Source organism: Beta vulgaris, chromosome 3 (genome assembly GCF_026745355.1).
Source record: "Beta vulgaris subsp. vulgaris cultivar EL10 chromosome 3, EL10.2, whole genome shotgun sequence".
NCBI lineage: Eukaryota > Viridiplantae > Streptophyta > Magnoliopsida > Caryophyllales > Amaranthaceae > Beta > Beta vulgaris.
Genome location: NC_079204.1, coordinates 9,174,205 through 9,200,731, shown reverse-complemented (window position 1 = coordinate 9,200,731; position 26,527 = coordinate 9,174,205). Strand labels below are relative to the sequence as shown.

General features: G+C 35.0%; 4 protein-coding genes across 10 annotated transcripts; 2 read left to right on the top strand and 2 right to left on the bottom strand.

Annotated features, from left to right (window-relative positions):
* Positions 1-87: 87 nt before the first annotated feature.
* On the top strand, positions 88-8,595 carry LOC104906468 (uncharacterized). 2 transcript variants are annotated; one of them, XM_010695224.4, is made up of 4 exons: positions 88-200; positions 6,955-7,133; positions 7,343-7,516; positions 8,062-8,595. In XM_010695224.4, the coding sequence occupies exons 3-4, from the start codon at positions 7,361-7,363 to the stop codon at positions 8,284-8,286; spliced, it is 381 nt and encodes a 126-aa protein (XP_010693526.1). In that variant the 5' UTR covers positions 88-200; positions 6,955-7,133; positions 7,343-7,360; the 3' UTR covers positions 8,287-8,595. The 2 variants fall into 2 exon arrangements, with proteins under 2 accessions (XP_010693526.1, XP_019107913.1); XM_019252368.3 differs by having other exon boundaries at positions 89-200; positions 6,955-7,184.
* Positions 8,596-9,376: 781 nt separating this feature from the next.
* Positions 9,377-11,396, bottom strand: LOC104906469 (60S ribosomal protein L24). Its single transcript, XM_010695226.4, has 5 exons — positions 11,244-11,396; positions 10,243-10,318; positions 10,043-10,144; positions 9,775-9,923; positions 9,377-9,685 (listed from the first exon to the last, which is right to left on the bottom strand). The coding sequence occupies exons 1-5, from the start codon at positions 11,252-11,254 to the stop codon at positions 9,535-9,537; spliced, it is 489 nt and encodes a 162-aa protein (XP_010693528.1). The 5' UTR covers positions 11,255-11,396; the 3' UTR covers positions 9,377-9,534.
* Positions 11,397-15,898: 4,502 nt separating this feature from the next.
* On the top strand, positions 15,899-23,867 carry LOC104906470 (protein phosphatase inhibitor 2). Of its 6 annotated transcripts, none has more exons than XM_048640179.2 (7): positions 15,899-16,283; positions 17,109-17,161; positions 17,712-17,785; positions 19,989-20,101; positions 20,355-20,531; positions 21,625-21,761; positions 21,853-22,825. In XM_048640179.2, the coding sequence occupies exons 3-7, from the start codon at positions 17,778-17,780 to the stop codon at positions 22,057-22,059; spliced, it is 642 nt and encodes a 213-aa protein (XP_048496136.2). In that variant the 5' UTR covers positions 15,899-16,283; positions 17,109-17,161; positions 17,712-17,777; the 3' UTR covers positions 22,060-22,825. The 6 variants fall into 6 exon arrangements, with proteins under 6 accessions (XP_048496136.2, XP_048496135.2, XP_048496134.2 ...); XM_048640177.2 differs by having other exon boundaries at positions 15,902-16,283; positions 19,983-20,101; XM_048640178.2 differs by lacking the exon at positions 17,109-17,161 and having other exon boundaries at positions 15,901-16,283.
* Positions 23,868-24,243: 376 nt separating this feature from the next.
* LOC104906508 (uncharacterized) lies at positions 24,244-25,509 on the bottom strand. Its single transcript, XM_010695274.2, has one exon. It carries the CDS (start codon positions 25,507-25,509, stop codon positions 24,244-24,246), a length of 1,266 nt encoding a protein of 421 aa, XP_010693576.2.
* Between the last annotated feature and the right edge of the window lie 1,018 nt (positions 25,510-26,527).

The window sequence follows — 26,527 nt, the reverse complement described above, 5'->3', positions numbered from 1 at the left end:
CCTGAGTTGATAAGTCAAAATTGATACTAATTTATTAGTCTGATACAATTATGTCCATCCATCTAATAGACTGCAAATAAGTTATCACTCTCCGGTATATAAAAAGAAACTGACAAGTATGAGATTAGTGTCGATGTATACCTTCGGCATATTAATTCTTTTACAGTTTTACGTGTGTTGACAATCCTGATAATCAAAAGGTTGTTGAGAAACAGTGAATTGGAAAATTTCACTGTTCAAGCATAGTGAATGTCATGCCATGCATTTACTGCATGTTAGGAAAGTTTCGTCTGCGCAGAAATCGTTGAAAATGTAATGTTAAAAATAGTATAATTTTGCCTATAAATACCGATGTAAGAAATCAGTTCTTCACATCAATGCAATACAATACTCTCTGATATATTTGCATAACTTCTCTCTCTATTTCTCACAACACGTTATCAGCACGAGTGTTCTACCGGAAATTTTTTTTAAGGTATCTTTAAAATTTTTACATCCATTTTGTTTTTAAGTTTAAATTTTTTTCTCCAAGCCCAACCCTTTTACTACCCGAACATGGACCAACAAAGTAACGGGATTAACATTGTTTTACACAATGTCTCTGTCTCGGGTATTTATTTTGGATAGAGCGAAACAATGTGCCATTCACTACCAACCCAGCGAGGGGAACTGTAATACAGCCCCGACCCAGTAACCGTAACAACGGTACAAATACTCATACCAGAGAAAACCCACAAACCCCTGTTCCCAACACCAATAATAACCCTCCTATACAACCAGCTGAAAATCAACCTCCGCCCAGTAATAAAAGAGATAGAGATGAACAGGAAGAAACTAGTAGTAAACGTCACCATACTACTAACGCAGAAAACAAATAATTTTAACGCCACCTTCATGGAGGGCAAGGACATTTTATTTACGTTATTTTATCTGCTCTTAAACCGCCTATATGGACAGGTTAATTTTTTTTATTGCCACCTATATGGACGGCCTAGTGAAATGATAGCATTATTATGTCTTATATGTGCAATAATGTCGTATGTATGCAGGGAACAAGCATTCAGAACATTATTATATATTATTGTCTCTAATCTTCTACTTTTTTTTGCATTTATAGTTACATATATTATATTACCAATTTACTAGCATGCTCTAATATATATTTGTCAATATTAGAATTTTATTGCGTTGTATATTTTTTAACTGTATATGAACTGCACAGTTAGGGATAACCCTCTATAAAAGCGGATTACCATCCCCATTTTCACCACATATCCCTTATCTTCTTCCGATTTTTTTTCTCTAAACCCACAAATTTTTTTCCTTCTTCCTCAACCTTCCGGCCACCATGTTTAACGCCGACGACAACCGTCCTCCACCCTCATCTTCCTCTTTTGAAGAGGATTTTAGGAAAATAAAACTCTACTTATTTCTTATAGCCGGTTTCTTTTTCCTCCTCATGGCATTAATGATATATCTCCTAATACATAAATAGGAGACAAAAAAAAAAAATTTCCCCCGGAAGAATGGCGAAAAATGCACATGAATATCAATTTTTTTTGTCTTTAAGTGCATTTTAGGAAGTTTTTTTGTTTATTCACTTGTTGTATTTTGTTTCTATTTTTGGTATTTTCTTGTTTTTTTTGCTTAGCTTCATTATTGTTGTACGCTATTTTAGTTTTTTTTTGTTTGTATTATTTATCTATAATAATAATGATATAAATCAGGGGGAGATAATAATATATATGTGATTTATCATCATTACTAATTTCAAATATTTACCTATTTGTAGTCAAAAGAATGGGAGATCTAGTGAAAAGACAATTTAACATACTAGATCTATCTGGGCAAAAGTTTTTAGAATGGACGGTGGACGCCCAAATGAATTTAAAGGCCCAAGGACTGGAACATACAATTAAAGATGTGACAACCCAACAAGGGGATGCAACTACAACAGCCGCATCAGTTAAAATTGCGACTGTACAAGAAAAGGCAAAAGCCTTAGTCCTCCTAAGACATCATTTACATGAAAGTTTAAAAAGTGAATATCTACTTGTGGATGATCCAAAAGAACTATGGGATAGCCTAAATGAAAGATATGGGCATCACAAAAATGTGCTTCTCCCAAAGGCACATTATGACTGGACCAATCTGAGGTTCCAGGATTTTAAAACGGTCAGTGATTACAATTCAACATTGTTTAGAATTGTATCATTGTTAAGATATTGTGATCATCCCATCACAGAAGAGCAAATGATAAACAAAACGCTCTCCACTTTCCACGCCTCTAATATCATATTGGCAGAACAATACAGGTTCAGAGCTTTCAAAAAGTACTCTGAGCTAATCTCAGTACTACTTGTGGCTGAACAAAATAATGATCTTTTGCTGAAAAATCATAATCTTAGACCTACGGGGTCTTCAGCCACTCATGAGATAAATGCAATAGAAAGCTCTAATCCACCAGAAGCAAATGCTATACATAGTGGTGGACGCGGTAATTACAACGGTCGTGGGAGAGGACGTGGTAATTACCGTGGCCGAGGGCGTGGACGTGGAAGAGGCCGATTTTCCCCAAGAAATAATAATTTTAAACATTCTGATAAAAATTGGGGACAATCATCTGGAAATCAAGGCAGACGTCCTATAAAGGAAATGATACTTGCCATAGATGTGGCATGACCGGGGCACTGGGGCCGCACATGTCGTACTGCCAAACATTTGGTAGATCTATATCAAGCTTCAATAAAAAACAAAGGAAAAAATGCTGAAGCAAACTTTGTTAATGAAGCCACTACATCCATGCCCAGCCTTGATGTTTCAGATTTTTTTATGGATGATGCTGAAGTTGAAAATAAGTTTGTTTAGATCACAATCGATTAATGTGCTTAGTTTATTTCAACTGCTTCAATATCCACTTTCATGTATTTGTTCCTTTATTATTAATAAAAATACGTATTTTTCTTATACTAATCATCGTATTTATTATTTATGAAGATATGAATTCATCAGAAGTTGGAACTAAAGAACAATGTCTCCTGGACAGTGGGACAACACACACCATATTGAAAAATAAAGAGTATTTTTAAAACTTACAATATTCCAAGCAAATGTTAGTACAATTTCTGGGACAGCCAAGCTAATTGAAGGCTCTGGAAAAGCTTGCATTATATTTCCAAATGGGACAAAATTGATAATTAATGACGCATTATATTCGAGTAAATCTCGAAGGAACCTCATAAGTTTCAAAGATGTACGTCAGAATGGTTACCATTTGGAAACAATGACAGTGAACAAAGAGGAATTCATATGCCTAACGGCAGAGAAAAACGGCAAGAAATACATCTATGAAAAATTGCCAGCAATTTCCTCGGGACTATATCGCATAGATATACGTCCGATTGAAATTAATATGATATCTAACCAGAAGTTAGATAATAGAAAATCATTTACTCTATGGCATGACCGATTAGGCCATCCTGGCACAGGAATGATGCATAGAATCATTGAAAACTCAAATGGACACTCTATAAAGAATGTCAAAATTCCTCGGTCAAATGAATTAACATGCTCTGCATGCTCACTTGGCAAATTGATAATCAGGCCATCTATAAATAAGATTGCCACTGAATCTCCAATGTTTTTAGAAAGAATTCAAGGAGATATTTGTGGGCCTATTCATCCTGCATGTGGACCATTTCGTTATTTCATGGTATTAATTGATGCCTCTACTCGATGGTCACATGTGAGCCTTCTGTCAAGCAGAAATGTTGCATTTGCAAAACTTTTGGCTCAAATAATTCGATTAAGAACTCAATTCCCAGATCATACAATAAAGAAAATAAGATTAGACAATGCTGGGGAATTTACATCCCAAACATTTAATGACTATTGCATGTCTATTGGGATTATTGTTGAGCACCCTGTACCTCATGTACATACACAAAATGGTCTTGCTGAATCATTAATCAAAAGACTACAATTAATTGCAAGACCATTAATAATGAGGTCAAAATTGCCATCTACTACTTGGGGTCATGCTATATTACATGCGGCAACATTGATAAGATTAAGGCCGACAGCCTATCACAAATTCTCACCATTACAATTAGTATCTGGTCGAGAACCGAATATCTCACATTTGAGAATTTTTGGGTGCGCTGTACATGTACCTATTGCTCCTCCCCAACGTACTAAAATGGGTCCACAAAGAAGGATGGGAATATATGTTGGATTTGAATCTCCATCAATTATCAAATATTTAGAGCCAACAACTGGTGATCTATTTACGGCTCGATTTGCCGACTGTCATTTTAATGAGTCGGTATTCCCATCCTTAGGGGGAGAGAAAGTGGACCCACAAAATATAAAATCGGAAATTACATGGAACGCATCGCAAATGTCGTTTCTGGACCCAAGAACAAATTCATGTGAACAAGAAGTCAAGAAAATTGTTCATCTGCAAAGTATTGCAAACCAATTGCCAGATGCATTCACAGATTCTAAGAAAGTGACAAAGTCACATGTACCTGCTGCGAATGCTCCGGAACGGATTGAAATTCCTAATGACAATAAGGCAATTGAAAATGAGTCAATAGCACGTCGAAAACGTGGCAGACCACCCGGTTCTAAAGATTTAAAACCGAGAAAAATGAAAAGGCAAGGGGAGACAACGAACGAAATTAATATAAATCTCCCAACAGAGCATGATGAAAACAAAAATGAAGAGAAACGTGTTCCAGAAGAAAAGGAACATGAAAGCGTAGACAACAATGAAACTTCAATTAATTATGTTTCTACAAAGAGACAATGGAATCGAAAAGATGTTGTCTTGAATGAAATTTTTGCTTACTCGATAGCGGTTGAAATGACATACGATGAAAATGATGTAGAGCCAAATACAGTTGATGAATGTCGCCGTAGAAAAGATTGGCCAAAATGGAAAGAGGCAATTCAAGCAGAATTGAGATCACTTGAAAAACGTGAAGTATTCGGTCAAATAACCCAAATACCAAAAGGTGTAAAACCAGTTGGGTACAAATGGGTATTCGTGAGAAAACGAAATGAGAAAAATGAGGTTACTAGATATAAGGCAAGATTAGTAGCCCAAGGCTTCTCGCAAATGCCAGGGATTGATTATGATGAGACATATTCTCCAGTAGTCGATGCAACTACACTAAGATTTCTGGTAAGTTTATCAGTTTCGAAAGGATTGCAAATGAGATTGATGGATGTAGTGACCGCATATTTGTATGGCTCACTTGACACAGATATTTATATGAAAGTTCCTGAAGGACTAAAACTACCAGAAAATTGCATGCCCAAAGAGATGTTCTCAATAAAATTGAGAAAATCACTCTATGGGTTAAAACAATCTGGAAGAATGTGGTATAATCGTCTTAGTGAATACCTATTGAAAGAAGGATTCAAAAATAATCAAATCAGTCCCTGTGTTTTCATTAAGCGATCTAAATCAGGATTCGCGATCATTGCTGTATATGTCGATGATTTGAACATTATCGGAACTCCTAGAGAACTTGAAGCGACTGCAAAATACTTGATGAAAGAATTTGAGATGAAAGATCTCGGGAAGACAAAATTTTGCCTTGGCCTGCAAATGGAACATCTAAGAAATGGGATTTTTGTCCATCAATCAAACTATACAGAAAAAATCCTGAAACGTTTTTCATGGACAAAGCCCACCCAATAAGTTCTCCAATGGTAGTGCGTTCCCTGAATGAGAAAGATGATCCATTCAGACCACGAGAAGAAAACGAGGAGATTCTTGGTCCTGAAGTACCATATCTAAGTGCAATTGGTGCTTTAATGTACTTGGCTAACAATACTCGACCTGACATAGCTTTTTCAGTAAACTTGTTAGCTAGATACAGCAATGCACCAACCAAGAGACATTGGAATGGAGTCAGACACTTATTACGTTATCTTCGAGGAACACAAGATCTCGGATTATTCTATCAGTCAAGACCCAATGCGTCACTCATTGGATATGCAGATGCTGGCTACCTCTCAGACCCACAAAAGGCTAAGTCTCAATCCGGATATGTATTCACTTATGGAGGTACTGCAATATCTTGGAAATCTACAAAGCAGACTTTGACGGCCACATCATCAAATCATGCAGAATTAATTGCTCTTTATGAAGCTGGAAGGGAATGTGTATGGCTAAGGTCAATGATCAAGAATATCCAAGAAGAATGCGGGATGGAAACAATAACAACAAATCCAACTATCATCTACGAAGACAATACTGCATGCATCACCCAAGTAAGCGAAGGGTACATCAAAGGAGACAGAACTAAACATTTATCACCAAAGCTCTTCTTCACTCATGACCTCCAAAAGGAAGGGACGATCAACATTCGACAAATCCAATCATGTGAGAATCTTGCAGATTTATTCACCAAATCCCTTCCGGCGAAGAATTTGAAAATTAGTCGAAAAATGGCATCATCTTCGTGATGTATGCTAATTCAGGGGGAGTATTATATGCGCTGCACTCTTTTTCCCTTCGATCAGGTTTTTATCCCACGGGTTTTTCCTGACAAGGTTTTTAATGAGGCAGTTGATTTTAAGCATATAAGATACATAATAGTTATACTCTTTCCCTAGTTAGGATTATTCCACAGGATTTTTCCTAACAAAGATTCTTAATAAGATAACGTCTATTATGAATTATAAATGGACATTCAAGGGGGAGTGTTGAGAAACAGTGAATTGGAAAATTTCACTGTTCAAGCATAGTGAATGTCATGCCATGCATTTACTGCATGTTAGGAAAGTTTCGTCTGCGCAGAAATCGTTGAAAATGTAATGTTAAAAACAGTATAATTTTGCCTATAAATACCGATGTAAGAAATCAGTTCTTCACATCAATGCAATACAATACTCTCTGATATATTTGCATAACTTCTCTCTCTATTTCTCACAACAAAGGTTTTATTTTTTGCCAAGTTTTGGTAAACGATAATCAAAAGGTTGCAATTGAAAAAGAAAGGACAAAACTCAAACTTCATAAAATCTACCTTTCTCAATTCGACATCGTTTCGATTAAGGTCCAAGCATAAAAGCGCGCGCAAAAGTAAATTTTTGCCGCCAATTATTAGAGATTGCAGGTGTGGTCGTCGACCTCTCTTCTTATCTCTCTCTCCTATTTTCTCCTTCAAGTAATACTTCACTTTCCCCTCTAAACAAAAATTGATTATATCAATTTCAATCGGAACAAATCGATACTACTTAACATAAATTTTCTCTCATTCTTCTGGAATTATTGTAGAGTTGATTCTTGGTTTTAATATAAGCTTTGTTTTTTTGTTCTTTGAAGAAATAGAAGTGAGGAAAAATGGGACCAATAGAGGTGAAATGCAGGTGTGGGGAAAAGAATTGTAAAGAATGGGCAATCATAGAGTTGCAAGGTGTTATTGAAGCTCAATCTGAGGAAGTTCAGAACAATCTTCAAAACCTCGAAATCGGTCGAATTTGCCGTCCTTCCTCTCAGGTAGCCTTTTCAACACATTCTTGCATTTTCTTCTTATTTAAGATATAATGTTTTGATTTGTTTCTTTGATTATACTCTAGTGATCAATTCGATATAATGGCACGTTCTCAAATGATACTCCCTCCGTCCCTAAATAATAGGTCAATTTCCATGTTTAGTTATAACTTAAGTTTACATAGGTATAATTTGGGCACTTTGGAAGGTGAAATCGCTCGATGGCTATGTTTCTAGCTATTATAAATAATTTCTCCTTAACAAAGATGTTACACCTTTAAAAATACACTTTTCTAGGCAATTTTTTGAGAAGTAGAGAAAGAAAAAAAGGGACCCATGTAATAGGAGACAGATATAGAGAGATTGTTTCCTGAAAAAGTGTAATATCTATTTTGTTACGGAAGAAGTAAGTTTGATTAGAATGGAACCAAAATCAGAAGTGATCGTATGTGTAATGAGTTGGATGCCCTTTTTATATGGATGTTTTATGAATTTATTTTAGTTGATAGTTTCTTGTATTTGTTGATAATTATTGATTCCGTCTATTACAGGAATCATACACGTTTACAATAGGGTACCACGAATTAACAGGATCAAAGGTCACATTGAAGAAACCACTTTTGGTGCTGAAGAAAGTGAAACATTCTGATGGAGATCAAAGCAGGAGCTCCGAATCATCGACGAACATGGAGTTGGATGTGATCGGAATTGTTAGGCAGAAGATTTTGTTCAAGACTAGGCCGAGAGCACTTATAAGCAGCAGCAAGAAGGCGTAACATATTTATCAACACAGTTATCTGGTTTTAGTTTATTAGTCGTTTAGGCACAAAAGTTGCTTAATAGGGGTCTTTTGCCTGAAATGCAATGTTATAGACGTATTATAGTGGTGGTTTACTTTACATGAAGGTAATATGGTTTGTTTCTGGAGATTCGTTTCACATGGTAAAGAAAATAGAAGTTCTTTGCAGAAAAATGTAATGAATTGTGAACTTCATGTGTCCTAAGCCCTAAGGGAGATCATCTTTTTGTGCTGGATTTCAAGAAGTTAATTATAATGCACATATTCAAGGTTGCGATTTGGTTCATTCCACGGTACACACTATACAAATTTTGCATAGAGTGAGGTCAATCACGTATTCACGTATAACAACTTGTGCGTTGTGGACCTATGGACTGTGGTTCATCATTGACTAGATAAGAGGGTACTGGGAGAGGATAACGTTGTCTATGGTATCTTGAACCCACACATTTGTGCTTGTTTTTATTAGTCCTCAGCAGTCAGCAGCTCAGCACCCTGATAAGCACCCAATACGGTATCAACAATGATCAGTGCCATAAACGTGCAGATGTGGAGAATGTGGTCATCATCCGGAGAAGAGCATGCACCAAGGCCAATATTACATGCCCGTACTCACTGCATAGAACAATATGATGGTAATACTTGCTACAAATCATGCAGCTTCAAACACCATGTACCAGACCTAAAAACCACTCAAAAAAGCAACAGTCCTGAAACATGAGAATTTTGTTCTGATGAATATGGTATTTAAGTGGGCAGTAGACACTTTTACCACCATGCGCCCATGCCCACGGACAATAACAATCGACCTATGATGATGCTTAAAATATTTTAAATCAACAAATTAACAGAGTATATAGTTTCCTCCAGAACAGCCTTAAATCAAAGTGAATTTGAATGGGATGGGCAATGCAACTTAAATGATCCAATTTGAGTGGACAAGAGTTGCAAAGGGTTTTTAACCTAAGTAAAGGCCTGCATGCCTTGAGAGGTAACTAACAGAAGAATTAGTGAGGCACCAAAAATAATAATCGCCAACGAAATCACCCAAGTACATAACACACAGCTTAGATAAAAATAAAGATTTGTATCTCGCATAACCAAAATAATCCTGGAAATACATAGATATCTGTAGCAAATAAGAAACGTCTACTTCCCAACATATAAAAACCCAAAATTGCACTGTCCTCAACTAAATGCAACGGTAGCACTAGGTAAGATGAATTTATCGCTTTCCACCTCCACCTCCAAGCTTGGGGCCTTTAGGTGCTGCTCCCTTTGATGGACCCTTGCTCGACTTCTGTGCCTTGGCTGAAACCTCGGCTTTCTTAGCCTTCTTCTCATCCTTCGTTTTCTTGATCCTTTCCTTGATTTCACTAACAAAATAGGAGAGCATAATACACATCAACTTCTAAGCTAATACTAATAAAGTATGAAAAGATCAAAACACAAGTATAAAGCTAACCGAAGGGCAGCCTCTCTGGCAGCATCTCTAACTTCTGGCTTTTCACTTCTCTTCTTCTGAATGACTTCCAAAGTTACTCCAACAATAGACCTTGAGTATGGCTTCTTGGTCGCTCTTCTTCTTTTCTTCACAGCTTCAGCAGAAATGTCCTACAAATGAAACAGAGTCAAAAACTGAGGAGCTATACTACTTGATACTAGATACAAGCAAACACTTGATCATATTCAAACATCACATGGAGAAAAGAAAAATAAATTTATGAACTGACCTTCTTGTGCTGCTTCCGGTAGACAGCAGTCCAGCAAAGCTTTGCTGGCTTGAGGCGATTGTGGAAATACCTCTTACATTTTGAGTTAACAAAGAGGAAAACCTTCAATTGCCATATCAAATCACTAGTTAGATTGACATGTTCTATAAAAGAAAGCCAGCCAAGATATGAAATAATAAAAGTGATCAGACTAAGCTTACCTGAGAATCTCCACGAACAAATCTGATACCCCTACCTGGATATATCTTGGCGCCACTGAAACGGCAAAGTTCAGTCCTGCCAAGCAAAGAATAAAGCACCAAAGAAAATATCAATAATCCAAAATTCCCCAAGTTGCAATAAGCTCTAATCTTATCTATCAATCCTATCAGAACAGGAGCAAAGTGCCCCTTTCAAAAATCAACTTCAAGCAAATCATTTCTATCAAACGAAGACAATCAATAGACAAGCAGAGTAAAAGAGCAGATACTCTGTATTCTCAAAAATAACACATTATAGGAGATCAAACAATCTTGCTCAGCCAATACACCCAATCTATACTCAAAAATGTGGAAACCCTCAATCAAAGTGATGTAGATTCACTAAAAGCACAAAACTGAGCCGTGTAATAACTCGAACCGCTTATCCAATCAACTTCAAACAATAACAAAAGGTTTTTCATACTTTTAACATATATATAGCTGAAGATCCGCCTTAACACCCTAAAATACTCAAAAACCTAATCAATCGGAATGCAAATTCCCTTCATTTAACCTTCAACCTATTCTAGAGATTAATGGCATGTTCTACCACCAAGATCTAAAACAGTCAATGTGCATAACATTCAACAAAGTAAAAATTCACCTTCTTATACGAACTTCTTTTAGGTCATTCAATAACTTCTAAAAATAAAGTGAAAAATCTAACAATGATAAAGATATTGAACATGACAAACCCTAATTATTAATATACAAAAGCGAAAAAACCCTAACTTCCTGCATCATACATAATCGTCGGCTAAAAAACATTATCAACTCCAAAGTTCATCATCATCGTCATACAAAAATCCAAAAACAATACGCGAAAATATAAAATCAAAGTTTTTATTTCATGAATGATGAGAAAAAACAAACTAACAGATTATTAAGTACTCATTTCCAAATAAAATCGTGAATTTCATACCAAGAATACTAGATGAAAGAAGAGAGAGAAAGAGACTTACTTGAGAACCATTGTTGCTGTTGCTGCTGATGAGAAATCTCCGCTGTGATTTGAGAAACCCTAAAAGAGCCAAATATGCGTATGAATTGTGAGGTGGTTATAACTTATAACGCGTAAAAACCCTAAGTTAGTATTGGGCTCTAAATATAGGAAACAGTATATTGGTACATGGGCTTTATGTCCACCTCACAAGTAAAACCTATTTTCTTCACTGGCCTTTTCTGTTGTTGTTTTCGTAGGATAGGGTGGGAAATTGGGAATTGGGATGGTTTTTATGTTAGTAATTCATATTTCTAATTTCTCCCAAATTTATCTTACTTATGTTATTTTTATTTTGCACGTTTGTTAATGAAAAACTTGAATATAAGTATCGTTAATTCAAGTATAATAAGAAATGAATTTTGATAATGTGTCAGCAATTTTATCATCAAGTATATATAATACAAGATGGTTATAGTGAAAACTAACATAGATTATTTATGTATTTAATTCATGCGGTTAAAAATGTAGGTCAAGAAAAAATAAGAATGATCTTGAATTAGTAGAATTGGGATGCAGCATTTGAATCTGGTGGTTAAACTTGATTAATAATGGTGATTTTTCTTTAATTAAATTTCAATAAATATATTGAGTATTTTGGAATAGTTGTTCCCTTTTGTTATGATGTCGATTTAACGTGCCTTTGCGTATAGCATCATGACTATTGACTAGTTGGGGTGTTTGTAAATACTTGAACCGATTGATTATGTGTTCTGGTCAATCCGATATGGTAAGTCGGATATTCTTTCCTATTTTTGATGTTTGAGTATACATATCGGGGTATTCGAGAATTTTTTGATGCGGAAATTTAATTTTCGAGTATCCAAAAATATTTGAAGCGTTGGGAATTTTTTGGATACTCGATCAAAAAATAAAAAAAATATTCGGTTTAATAATAGGATATGTGAACATTTGGTGATCTGATCATGCCTGAATTTTTTTTTCGAGTTTTTTTTTTAAAAGAAATTATCTTCTTTTGTTATTGGATATCCAATCCAAAATCTCGAATATCCGATATTCATCAGGACGTATTTTCCCAAACTAGAAGTTTGTCTCGGGTCTGTTGGATTATTCGAAAATAACATTTCTAATGCCTAGTTACTATGAACTCGCGTGTGGCACCAATTAATCTTTAATTTAAATGAAAAAATAAAAGTATAATGCTTATGAGGTTAACTTTTTCCACAACTGTTTTTAGGAACTAAATTGTTCATGGAAAAACGAGTTATCACTCATAAGAAATTAAATATTTTTATTTTTCATGTGAATTACTCCAAAAGATGATATCATATCTTTAGATATGTAAATAAATATTGTACAAGTAACTAGCTCAATCGAGTATAAAAAAGGATACAATTGAATAAGCGATGAAACAATGAATTTAATTTTTTCTAAGCAATTGAGAAATATATATATTAACACCAACCAAATTCACAGCCTAATCCAAACTATGGAGGAAAAAACCAATTAGGTTGGACCCTTTCAATCCTAGCCAAGCAAACAAACAATCATACGCTATCAAAACACAATCATTCTAACTTAAAGAGTAAAACCAATCTAAATTTCTCATAGGCACCTTTTTGGACAAAACAATGAAGATCCTTCCTCTAACATTATCTCTTATCCATCTAACTAAATGTTGCAAACATGAATCTGATGATTCTATTTCCTCTCAGGGCTGCGCTTTTTAAAAAAGCGCATCCCTTCCTGAAAAAATTTGAAATAAAAAAGTTCGCGGGCTTCAAATATTAAGCGGGATTCGTCAAATATATTATCCCTCATTCTCTATCCTCTCTCACGTCCCTCATTATTCTTTTTCCTCCTTCTCTCACGTCCCTCCTCCCTCTCCTCCTTCTCTCTCATCCTCTCTTCTCTCTCAAAAACTCCCAGAAACTTGCGACAAAAAGCCTGAAATGATTTGCACTAATCATGCCGACGGAGTCCGATTGCCTATTGTGATACCTTTTCGGAAGCGGAACGGGCCAACGAGTCAAACACATCGCTACGCCGTGACGTTTAGGCTTTTTAAGCCATCCGAGTTCGTTTAAGCCTCCAAATAGGCATTTTAAGTATTTCCGAATTTTTTTTTTCCTTAATTATGTATTAGGTTTTTTTTTATGTATTTAAACATATTAGGTTAATGTGTGGAGGTAGTTCTTGTATATTCAGATCTATAATGTTCTTGTATATTTGTTTTGATTAATGTTCTTGTATATTTGTTTTGATTAATGTTATTGTATATTTGTTTTGATTAATGTTCTTGTATACTTCTCTTTGTTTTGATTAATGTTCTTATATACTTCTCTTTGTTTTGATTAATGTTCTTGTATTTTCATCTTTGTTTTGATTAATGTTCTTGTATTTTCAGATCTATAATTTCTTCTCTTTTGTATACTAGTTTTTGTTCTTTTTTTTCATTTTCGTTTCGTTCTTTTTTTTGTTTTGGGTTTAGTATTTTCATTTTCGTTTCTCTTCTCTTCTGTTTAATTTCAGAAAATGTGAGATTATGAGTAAAAAAATGTCGAATTTTTTTTTTTTTTTTTTTTGGGTAGGAAGGGCTGCGCTTTTTAGGTAAAAGCGCAGCTCTTCAAGCTTAGAAGGGTTGCGCTTTTACCTAAAAAGCGCAGCCCTTCGTTGTGAAGGGCTGCACTTTTCTAGCGCAGCCCTTCGTTGTGAAGGGCTGCACTTTTCTAGCGCAGCCCTTCGTTGTGAAGGGCTGCGCTTTTCTAGCGCAGCCCTACTTAAAAAGTGAAGGGCTGCTACTGAAAGGGCTGCTGTCAAAAAGCGCAGCCCTACAGGCCTTTTTCAGCGCAACCCTTCTTCATTTTTCCACTAGTAATTGCTTTCCAAACTCCATACACCGCCCCTGCAATGGTTGTATTATAAGGTGCTCGTTGAAATTTAGACTTCCTGCAATTTGAAATCCATCTAACCAATCCATACAAATCCTCCATCGGGGGAATCAATTGCCATCCATTCCTTAATCTTGATCATACTTTGCTTTCTGTAGCAGCATGTAAACATGAGATGTTCTTAAGTTCCAATTTTCATACCACAAATCCAACACTCTGTAAAAGCAGTACTGTTATAAACTAGTACCTTAACAGCGGTGTGGAGTCTTCCTCTCATGGCCAACTAATTCATGAGTTTAAATTTTTTCATATTGAGCCTGTTTCAGATATAGTAATTTTGATTCCCATTGCAAAGGTTGTCTTAACACTACCATTTTATTCAGAACATCTTATACAATAAAATATCTTTTGATTTATTGAATTTATTGTCTACTTTAGTGTTGCTTCATTTACTCCTTCACCTCACATATTCTTTTTCAATACCAACTACTCCAACTAGTAGGATGATAATCCCACCAATCCTCCGCTTTTATGTACACTGAATGTACTCGTCTTACCCAAATACCATCTTTCTTGTTGTTATTGCCTGCACATGTTTACCCAAGCTTGCTTTGTTTCAATTCTTAACATCTATAAACCCACCAAGAATGTCTTGGCCTAGTGGTTAAGATTAAGGTGATGTGAACTAGGTCACAGGTTCGATTCCCCCTCCCCTTCTTTGTACTTTGTACTGCCTTCGTGACTCATATGGATAAAAAAAAACATCTATAAACCCCCATTCTCATGTACTCTTATTATTGCATATCTCGCATTCCAGGCTACATATCCACCTTTAAAGGAGAAATAATTTCCATACCACATATAAGCTCTACACACACTATCTATGTCTTTAATAACTTTACTAAGCAATATGAAAATCGGAGCCCAATAATCATGTATGCTCATAAGTACAACATTCACAAGGTGCACTCTTCCAAAATAAGAGACGTTTCTTGTAATCCACACTCTTATTTTAACTGTCATTTTCTCCACCAAGCTATTACATTAAGCAGTTTAGATTCGTTTAGAATAAATGGGAACACCCAATTATCCAAGTGAATCTCTCCTTATCTCATAAACATTATGAATTCGCAAGATATCATTATCATCCATCGCACATCAATAAAAAAAAGATTTTTGAACATTAGTCTTTAGAGAGCAATGATATTCCCATACCCGGTATGTGACAATACCATGGCATTTATTTAATTTTTATGACAAAAGTAACATTAAAAAATTATAATTTTTTTTCATATGTTTTTTTGGGGGCTTGTTAGTTGAAATCTTATATCATATCTTAACACTATCTTATCATATCAGTTAGCTATTAAATCATATTTGGACTATTAAATCATATTTGGACTACATTTAATCATATCAAGTAAATGATATGTGAAAAGTACTCCCATATCGGGTATGGGAGTATACTTTCTCAGTCTTCAGACTAGAAGACTCAGAAAATAGCCTAAAAGCTCCTATTATCAAGTACACATAGGTAGGGGTGCTAATGAGCATGCGTAGCTCATAAACTATTCGAGTTCGACTCGGTTAAAGCTCGCCTCGAGAGGATTGGACTCGAGTTCGGGTTTGGCTCGAGACTTTAACGCGCCATGAAGTTATGTTAGCTTTAAAAAATAAAAGTCAATCAATTAACTATTTTGATTGTTTTTTTTTTAAGAGAAACCCACAAAAAGAAAAATTATATAATTAGATCATAGCAACATCCAAAAGAAAATCGTCATCCCAAACACGATACCGAATACCCCCATATCCGAAGGTGAGCCAAGACATGATCTAAGCAATTACAACTACACATAACAAACGAGTAAACGACCAAACAAAGTCATCAAAACAACTACATAAAGCAAAAATATCATCTATTTTTTCTTTTGATAAATATGGGTCAACTTTAGAACTAATAAGAAAGAGCAAAAGAATAAAGGTGAACTTTAGAAGAACATAGAAGGGATGGTTTAGGGCCAAACGTACAAATCCGAAGAGAAAACATTAAACATCACTACATCTATTCTCTTCTCCCTTAACCCACAATCTGTAGAACAAATCTTATCGAGGTCATTTCGGTTAAACTGTTTCAAAAAATCATTTCTCAGGTAATTTCGTCTTTCCTTTTTCTACGTTTTTTTTATTAGATTTTTGGGCATTTAATTTGTCGAATCTTCAATTAAAATGATTAAGACAATTTAATCGATCCAATATTAAAAAAAACTTGATGATTTTTTCAATTGTTCGTACTTGAATCTCATTGACCTAATTCAATTGAATGTATAAGACTGATGCATGCGTGAATACTAAATACCTAAATTTCGAATTAGGTAATGTAATCTTAACGTTAATTGGTTGTTAATTTGTTATCCTTACTCAATTTATCGATATCCAATCTTTAAGAATTGATTTTTAGTTGTAGAGTTGACTCAAAAATTCGAATTAGGTATTTGTAATTTTAATCTAAATTCCTAAATCATAATGTTAATTGCTTGTTTCTAAGTTGTTGTTCATGGTTAATTGGTTGTTATTTTTTTTTTATTCCTGAATCAATTTATCAAGTTCCGAGCTTTAAGAATTGGTGATGAGTTGTACATAATTAAGTTTTCTAATTCGAATTGTTTGCTAATTGAGTATTGATTTAATTAGATTTTTGCATTGTTGGTTTGTTAGTAACAACTGACAACGAGTTGTATATTGTTTGATATAAGAATTGATTGAATATTTTGAATAAATTGGCTTGCTAAATCTATTTCAAACTCTAGTATAAATTTTAGAATGAAAACACAGCAGAATATTACAAATAGATTTACTAAAACAATACATACTCTAAATCCTAGATGGGAGATCCAATGTTAAATGATTGTGTTGTTGCTTCTCTACAAAGAGATTTGATTTTTGAAAGTTGGCGTGAAATGTGAATGATATTACAGATCAATATCAAAACATGTAGAACTCTTCGAGCGCAATTGTAACAATTTTTTAGGTACTAGTCTATTGTAATATGAATTAGTTTTGGGTATGATATTTTTTTGAAGTAATTTTTTTCAAAAAAAATTCATGGATTGGTTACAAGTGGTCGATATTCATTATTCGGTAGTGACCCACCATCTGCAAGTTCTCTGATTTACCACTGTGTGTGTGACAAGTCTTGTAAACGCATATCGCTTTTCTTTGGAATTCTGTACTTTTTTCTTTTTTTTTTAAAATGTAAGACCATGTGCAGGAGTTTTGAAAATGTTAAGTTGGCAAGTTACTTCTTGTTCTGGGTTGGGGACTTGGGAGTTTTGTTATATGACTTATATCTTGTTTCTATTACATATTATGTACATATAGCACCAAAAAGGCACATTATATATACTTGTTTGATGTGTTTTGCAAGTATGACTTGTTTGATGTATTGCATTTTGACATTTAAATGTGTCATTTCTGTCCTTTTTTTGACATTACCTGTAAGAAAAAAAGCTAAAATTAAATTTGAGCTGAATCCACTCCTGTCAAAATTGGTAATATAACTGATTCTGTGTGTCTCCCAGAGGAAGTTAGCTGCTGGTTGCCTGCTTTGCGTTGTGCCAACATTTCAAGAAGATTGGTGGTGTGGAATGATGAAGTATGTCTCTAAACTCTTTATTCTTTCAGTTAAGTTAGTGACATATCATTGTTCATATCTAAACTTAAAAATTTGTACTGCTCGTATGTTTCTTATAAATATCTGGTCAGCCTCTTGTAGTTCTGTATAAGGAGGAGGGAAATGTAGCTGGTTAAAGGAGATTTTGGGTTTGTCGTTTGAGTATTCACTGTAACATAATATTTGGCATTGTGTAGTTATGGTCAACTGATTGCCTACTTTATGTAGTAGTTTGCAGATTAAGGGATTTGGATAAGATGGTGAGGGAGATTATTAGATTAATGAGGGATATGATAAACGTAAACCTGGTTTTGTAAGAAGGTGTATGTGTTCCCTTGTGGCAAAATCAGAGGACTAAGTATTTTTTTAGTGCTCCCTTGTGCTATGTGCGTGTGTTTTGCTACAGTGTACCACAATGCTGTTAGTAGTCATGAAAGTGAGAGCTGTGTTTATCTAACCCTTGGTCCTTATTAGCTAAGGACAAAAGGCATTCGAAGATAATTAAGGAAACTGCAGACAATAAGAGAAACATAGAGTTCATTGCGGAGTTGCAATACTGCTGTCATTTTTTTTTCTTTCCCTATGCATGTGCTTTGTGCCAAGGAACAAAATTGATGTGAAGCCTGAAGGCCTTGAAGCATGGAAGTGAGAACTGACTTATTGGTCGTTTGGTTGGCGCTGAATCACATAGGAAATGTAAATTACTAGGAATTCAAAAGATGTCAAGTTGTTTGGTTAACAAACATAGGAAGTTATTTACCTAGTCCTCCTAGGTGAATAGAAGTTCCTACAGGAATTACAACTTCCTACAATCAACCAAACAGTTTGCAATCTCCCTAGGAAATGGAACTTCATTAGAAGTGCAAATTTCTGGTGAATTGTTCTGTATGCAACCAAATGATCAAATAATAATCTGATCCGTTGGTGAGTAAAGAATCTGATCCCTTGGTAAGTAAAGGCCAAGGGACGAAAAGTTCTTTTTTTAATTAAAACAAGTAGACAATAATCAAACACAAATATAAGTGAGTCTTAGTACTAGATGAAATTCATGGATAATTGCTTAGGTCGCTATTGTTCTGACCCAAAAAACTGGATTACCTGTTTGCCCGTGGTTAGTTTGTCACTCTGCTTATGCAATTTGTCTTTTTGATCTGATTTTTACTTGTTATAGTAATTAGTGATTATATAAAGAACAAAGTAGAAAATCAGCATGGACCACTGCACCCTCTTGCTTTTGGCAACTTTTTTGGTTGATCAAAACTTTGTGAATTGTGTGATACCCTTTTCAAGCTCGACCAATCACATAACCTTCAATCAACTTTTGCATCAAATTGTCCCTTGTCTCTGCATACAATAAGCCAACAGACAATGGCACCCACCCCCTCCTATCATGGCCCATGACAAAATATGCTTATGGTCATAGTCCACAAGAAGCGAAGCTTCGTTGTTTTTTACCAAAACACTTAATCTCATAAGCAAAAAGAAAGTTCCAGCATTAAGCTGTTTAGAGAACGGCTTTGATTATGCATCCAAATAAACAACTCTCATGTAAAAAAAAAAAGATGGAGTTCGCCACGTGGAGTATTAACAAGCAGCAATTGACACTGACAAAATGAAAAGACACTGTTGCTTTGATGCTAAATTGATGGCATTGTTTAACTTCAATGTGCAATTACAAATAAAAATCTAAGAACAGCTGGAAAAGTTTGGAAATCAAATCAAGTTGGAATTACAATTTTCTTCATTAAAATTAGAGATCCACGGGGAATGAAATGCTTCACAAAGCTAATTCTTAAAAATTGTAGATTAGTGAGACAAAAAGAAAAGATATTGAAATCAATTAGAGGAAGAATATGTTGTTCAACAGTTTGGATGGTTGGGGGTTAGATGGTGACTGTAAGGTTTTAGAATGGTTGAAGTTAGAGGACATTAAGGTCTATGAGGTTAAGGGTAGGGGTGCCTGCTACAATGGATTAGATGGGAGGATAGAGGAAGAGAGAAATTGACTGGAAATATTACAAAAGCTCAGAACATAAAAAAACTAGTACTAAAAGAGTAGGATGTGAATTTCAAAGTCTACCGAACAAACTGTCCCAAGTATAAGGGCTTAATAAATAAATTTACAAAAATTATATTATTATGTAAGCATCACATATTTTAAGGTATGCACTCTTTCCAGGAACAGAGGACGTGTAAGGTGGGATGAGACTAACTTGGGAGACATCGAGAAAAATAAACCCGTAAGGCAAAAGATCACTGAGCCAAAGACGCCATATCACCCTATGATTGAAGATGATGGTAAGTATCTTAAATTTATACTTGTTATATATCACCCTATGATTGAAGACAAACTGTTCTATTTTACCCTAAAAATAAACCCGAAGGCAAAAGATCACTGAGCCAAAGAAATGCTTGACAAAGATCACTTGTTCTATTTCATTCGTCCACCTTTTGTGGTCTCTAAGCATCTTGAATTGACCTTTGCTATAACTGGTCTTATTTTTTTTGTCTCTTGTTCTGAATCAGTTCTGTATCTGTTTGACTTGTTTAGGTTCTCTGTCTCCTATACGTAGTGCCTTTGACGAGTGTATTGCTGATGCTGAGCATGCTGATGCCATACGCCATGCCTTGGACGATGTAGCTTCTTCTAGTGGCAAGAAAGCTAACGGATCTGGTGGCTGGACCTCGTCTGAGGATGAAGGAGATGTTATGGAGCAGGATGATGAAGGTAATATTTCTTACTCACTCTCACGTTTCTTTGTTTGTATCACGGTTGTTACTTTTTGCTAGTCCTTATTATGAAATCTAGTCATTTTAGTCTGCACATTATTAGAAGTTCCAGCTAGTTTCTCATTGATATCTTGAATGTATTAATTACTACTCATCTATTGACATGAGTCATGCTACTATATCTTGTTTCATTACTAGATATAATTTACTTCTTTGGCTTACATGGAGTTTGTTCAGTGGCAGATCCATCGTGGGTTCAACTAAACCCACCAGGATCTGGCCAAAAAACTGGGCGTAAATGAGAAACTAAAAGAAACTGAAATAGGCTTATATAAAAAAGATGCGTCCTGTAGTATTGATACTGCAGCTTGGCTCAGCGGTAACTTCTCGTGGCATGTTAAAGTAACTCTTTCAAGGTCACAGGTTCGAAACTGTTAAGGGATGTTTTGTTTTTCCCATATTGTCTCTTGTTTTATTACAATACGTGTTACTACAGCAAACATACCTAATAGTCTGGCTAGTTGCTACCCATAACTACAACTCATGTTTTGTCACTTGCTCTTTTTTCCATTTTTTTCTTTTCAGAGTTGAATTATTGATACAATAACGAATGAATTAACTCCCTAAGTATGATTTTTTTAAGGGCAGTATGCTAGTACAAGATTGCTTAGAGTACAGAATAAGTAGAGGAGAAGAAGTACATAATAGGATTGAATGCCTTGAATTAGGTGTACAAATATATCACCTTAAATGGAAATAAGTTGTGAATTTGTGACAAAATTATGCATTAGTCGATTCAATAAATGATCAGTTAATGCATACTTTTTCCATTTTTAGCTTCTTATATGCAGCCCTTAGGGCTTCTTATAGCTTTTTCCTTAAAAATTATAATATAATAATATGTAAGAGTAATTTAGAATAAGAATAATTTTTAAATTTTTTTTCGAACAACTTTGAACCCACGGGGCTCAATCCTGGATACGCCACTGAGTTTGTTAGACCTCATTAAATTTTTGGGTCGTTTTTCTCTAAGTCAACAATTGCATGCATATGTTTGGATGGTAACTTTGTTGCTACTTTTGCTAATTCAGATTATGAAATCTGGAAACCAGAACTTGTGGCTAGAACGGTCATAAAATTTCTTCTAGCTTCTGGGGAGCAGACTTTTCGTGACATCGAAAGGGCCCTTGGCTTTTGGTATATTGGCCTTATTTGGAAAAAGAATCCTGTGAGATTGCTAGTACTTTCTCCTCAAACATGTCTATTGTGGAAGAGGAATTCTATACCAGGATCAATATTTTCCTTAATATCTGCTGCAGGAATTCGGATCAATGGTTAGGAGTGTTGACACAAAAACTAATGTTCTCAAATTTCAACTGAAGCTGTCAATAGCAGTTCAGAAATCTAGTCTCGTTTTGACACTCATTCTTTGTGCCCCTACCTGCATCAGAAGCTTTTTTTTTACTTTTTTGGGTGGGGTGTTTTTTTTTTTTTTTTGGGGGGGTGGGGGGGGGGGGGCGTGTTAATCATGCTAATTCTTTACGATAAAGACTTTCATGGACCTGGAAAAGTGGGCAACTCGGCCAATCTATCAGGTATCGGAGATTACATTGGCATATAGCTTGTGTGCTTACCTATATTAGTCAGACACGGATTAAGTGTCAACTTGGCTACGGGTGTCCAGATATCCGACTCGGTTATGTTGTAGAAAAATTCAAGTTCTTAGTTTAGAATGAAGTATCCAAGTGAAGTGTCGTGTCGGACACCACACGTGATTTTTGAGGTAAATGAAGGTGTCGGTGTAACATAGGTGTTTACTAAGTTTCCACTTATAATGTGAAGAAAGGATATAAAGACAAAGACCAAAATCAAGTGCACTGATGGTGGCTTCCTCAGGGGTACCAGAATACAAATACGAGTATGAGACAACTGAAATGTCATCAGATACGTAAGTTTTACGTAAATAAAGCTGAGATGTTAGAAGGTTACTAGTCCTAATATGGTCTTAACAGACATACGAACAGGTGTGTTAAACCTAGGTTTTCCTGAAATGCCATTATATGAGCCCTAAACATGGCAAGTTATGTTGGCAGGTATTGGACAATTCTAGTTTTTCCACAATAGTGTTGGACCTGGTGGTCATTGCTTCATTGGTTTCATTTTTGAATCACTTCAGGTCTTAAACTATTATATAATATCTCTTTCTGGTGAAATGGGCTCCAACTTCTTTAAACAATGGTGGAATAAAGGGAGTGCTACAATAGGCCATGCCTCCCTATAATTGTGGATATCCATTGAAAGTTGAAAGGGAATTGGTATTAGATGTTTGAAATTGTTCAAGTTTCCATGTTTGTGTTCTAATACCTTCCCTGTGATTGTAGTTATCCATCAAAAGTTAAAGGGAAAGACTTCTCATGTCAATATATCATAGATGAGTGGGGGTATTAGATGGTTGGAATTGTTCAAGACTATGTTTTTTTTTCCAAACTATCCTACACTATTTGTTTCAATCTTTGATGGTATGTTCCACTTTTACCATTTTTTTTTTCTGGAGAGATATTGTAGAGACTTTGTCATTAACAAAAAAAAAAACTAATGGCTGCAAGTGTCTTTGATGATTGATCACACATCTTCGCATAATTTACTGTTTAGCTTCTTCCACTACACCAGTCACCACTCACCAGGATAATCCTCTACCATCCAGTGTTTCTTGCAAGTTATGGAAAAGCTGTTCCATTGTTTGAGTTAATCTATACGTTTAATTCTGTGATTGCCAGATTCAGATAGGAGTTTGAGTTTTAAAGAGCACAGACGGGCCCATTATGATGAGTTTCTAAAAGTGAAGGAGCTTCGTCGCAAGGGTTCTTTCATGGAGGAAGAGTTTGATGAGGATAGAAACAGTGGCATGAAGAATGACTCGTCATCACTGAGTCCCGGAGTGAAAGCTATTGCCATTCATGAAGGCGAGCCAAGTGCAAGTGCGAACCATCCTCCTGATAATGGAATTTAGGAGCTTGCAAGAATTAAGCCAATTCAGATTTGGAGTTTGGTCGAATAGACTATTGCTGATGCGATGCTGCTGTATTGCTGTTTGTAGATCACCTGTAATATTACCTAAGGACATGCATTACTAGAAGTGGATAAATTCTCACCTTCCAGTGCACTGACATGTTTTTTTTACATGTACATGGATAATAGCTAGTCAATCCCTATCTCATGAAGAGAACTAGCTAAACTACAAACAACACCATTGAGTAAGAAACTTTTGGTTTTTGGTGGTTTGTAACCTTATTTCCCCAAAACTATCAAGTAACTAAGTGCTTGTTTGATCAAATGTAGGGAGTGCAAAATTATTGGAACTTTTTTTTATCCCATGTAATTGTATATTTAGGAATTGCTGAATGTTTGGTGATTAATTTCGTCCATTTTGTGAAAAGTGGGACTTCTTAGGAATTTCTACTCTTCATGAATTTGTCGATCAAAGAACACCATAAAACTCCAATTCCTAGAATACGTTTATCTATTTGTTTACTATATAATTAAGAGTCACTAGGTAAATTGCTGCAACAACAACAAGAACAATAATAATAATAATAATAATAATAATAATAGTCCATTCCATAAAATAAAATAAAGAAAATACAGTATAGTTAATTGTTCTAGTAGTAGTTCAGTAATTCTACTATCATCCAACAGTTAAAAAAAAGAATTTACTGATGAGGAAGCTCCACCCATACAGGTGGATTGACACAGTTGTATCGAGAAGGACCTTCATAATATGGTTCAACCATTTTACCTTCTTTCAAGCAAAATATACGCAAATCTGTTTCCCCAGCACGCCTGTGATTCCCCCCAAATTTTCCATCAGTAAAATAAATTGAATTAGCTCTACAACAACGTTTATCCTTTCCTGAGAATGCCTCATCTTCAACCTCTACAAAGAAAGTTGAGTTTAAACCAACAAATAATGCCCGATTTCCTATATTGTCGATAAGTTTGGTTTCGCCATTGTCAACATTGAGCTCAATTAAGCTGATGGATTCCACCCACCATCGTTTGGGATTATTATTATTGGTATTAATATTAGACATGTCGTCTTTGTTGGGCTTATTACACATCTTCCTTTGTACTATCAACAATGTGCTTTCATTTTGGTTGAAAGGTACTATGTAAAACCATGTTTTGAGGATAACGCAAGAGCAACTTTCAATACCTACTGAGTCTAAATATGCAATAGTTCGTGGTAGACTCGTTGGTAACTCACTTCCATAGGCTATAACTTCTGAACGATAATCAATGGAGTAAAACTCTCCCTTAAAAAAACAGACATCCTCAATATTATTAACTTCAAAAGTAGGTTTCATCCATTGTTGTTGACCTGATCTCCAAAAAGCGATATGTTCATATATATCGTAAATCACAGCAACCTGGAAATCAGAGGATGAGGAGGAAGAAGATGATCTTGCATTATCTGAGAATATGAATTTGGAAAAACTATGTAAATAAGAACGGTTATTCCACGATTGACCGCGTTGAAAGCAAAGTATTGGGATACTAGGTGGTTTGATGAGAGTAGTAGTGAAAGGATCAAAAAAGCTAATAAGAGCTTGTTTCCTGGTGACAGTAATAACCCATCCTTTTGAAGAGAAAAACCTGCGGTGGTCGTGGTCGTGGTTGTGGTTGAGGTTGTGGTTGAGGTCGTGCTCGAATGGTGGTATATCAATCTTAAGAAACATGCGTTTAGAGAGGTTGTAAAATCGTCGGAATAAACTAGAGGGTGAATCAGCCAGCATTAACCATGGAAGTTGGGTGTTTTTGGAGGGGAAGAAGTTGGTATAATTAATGTCGCTAGTTTCAGATCTCCAAGAAGAACAAACAAGTGACAAACTTTCTACGTCGTCTAGATTATCAAGATGCTCAACTGCAATTTTTCTTGCAATTTCGCAAGGAATTATATCACTCATGTCGTCTGCCATAATGTGTGATATAACATGAATCTATGAGTTAAGAAACATGAGTGTATTATTTATAGCATTAGCAGATGAGTTTGTGTCATGTTACTTAGGAACCGAGTAAAAGTAGATTTAGGATTCCTATATCGAGTAGAAATAGGATTTAGGAATAGTAATATGGAGTATGTAATGTGTATTAGTTCCTTAGCAAACCTTATTCAAGTACAACTAGATTCGGGACATTGGGATAATGCTCAAAAGTGATGCCTCTTTTTATATGGATGTGGTATGAATTTCCAGTTGATAGTTTTTTTTGTTGATGTCCAAAAATTTATTGACTACATCTCTATTATATAAGTCAATGGGGAGCTATGGTGTCCCTTAATTAAATGTCTTTTTTGTCCTTAGCTAAATATATACTTCCTCCGTTTAGAAATAGTTGCACAATTTCTAACTTTCACGCATGCTGATGTATAATTTCAACCATTAATATCTTTAATTATCAATAAGTACAAATTATAAAAATTTTATTTTAATAAAATATACATCGAGACAAATCTAACAAGATCCCACATGACTATGTTTTTCCTAAAATATAAATTCCAAAGACAATCTAAGGGTAAGATGTGAGTAGTGCACAAAATAGAAATGGTGCAACTATTTCTAAATGGAGGAAGTATTTAATTGGATATTCAGATTTTGTACAATTATATCCTTTTCTAATTTGAAAATGAGTCAAAATTCCAATAATAAACTAAATAAATAACAAAGTAACTTGACATATGAGAAAAATAGTTACTCAATAAATAAAATTACAAATTTAATTTGACTACAAAACTTTACATCTAAATGTTTATCTAATTTCTAGACACTTTATAGATTATAGTAGTTTGTATAACAATAATTATAAATCACTCTTATAATTATATTTTAATGAAATTTATTAAGAATAGACCCAAACAATCGACGCACGCATCGCGTAGATAGAAGACTAGTATTAACTATTACAGGAATCATATACATTTACAATAGGGTCACCATG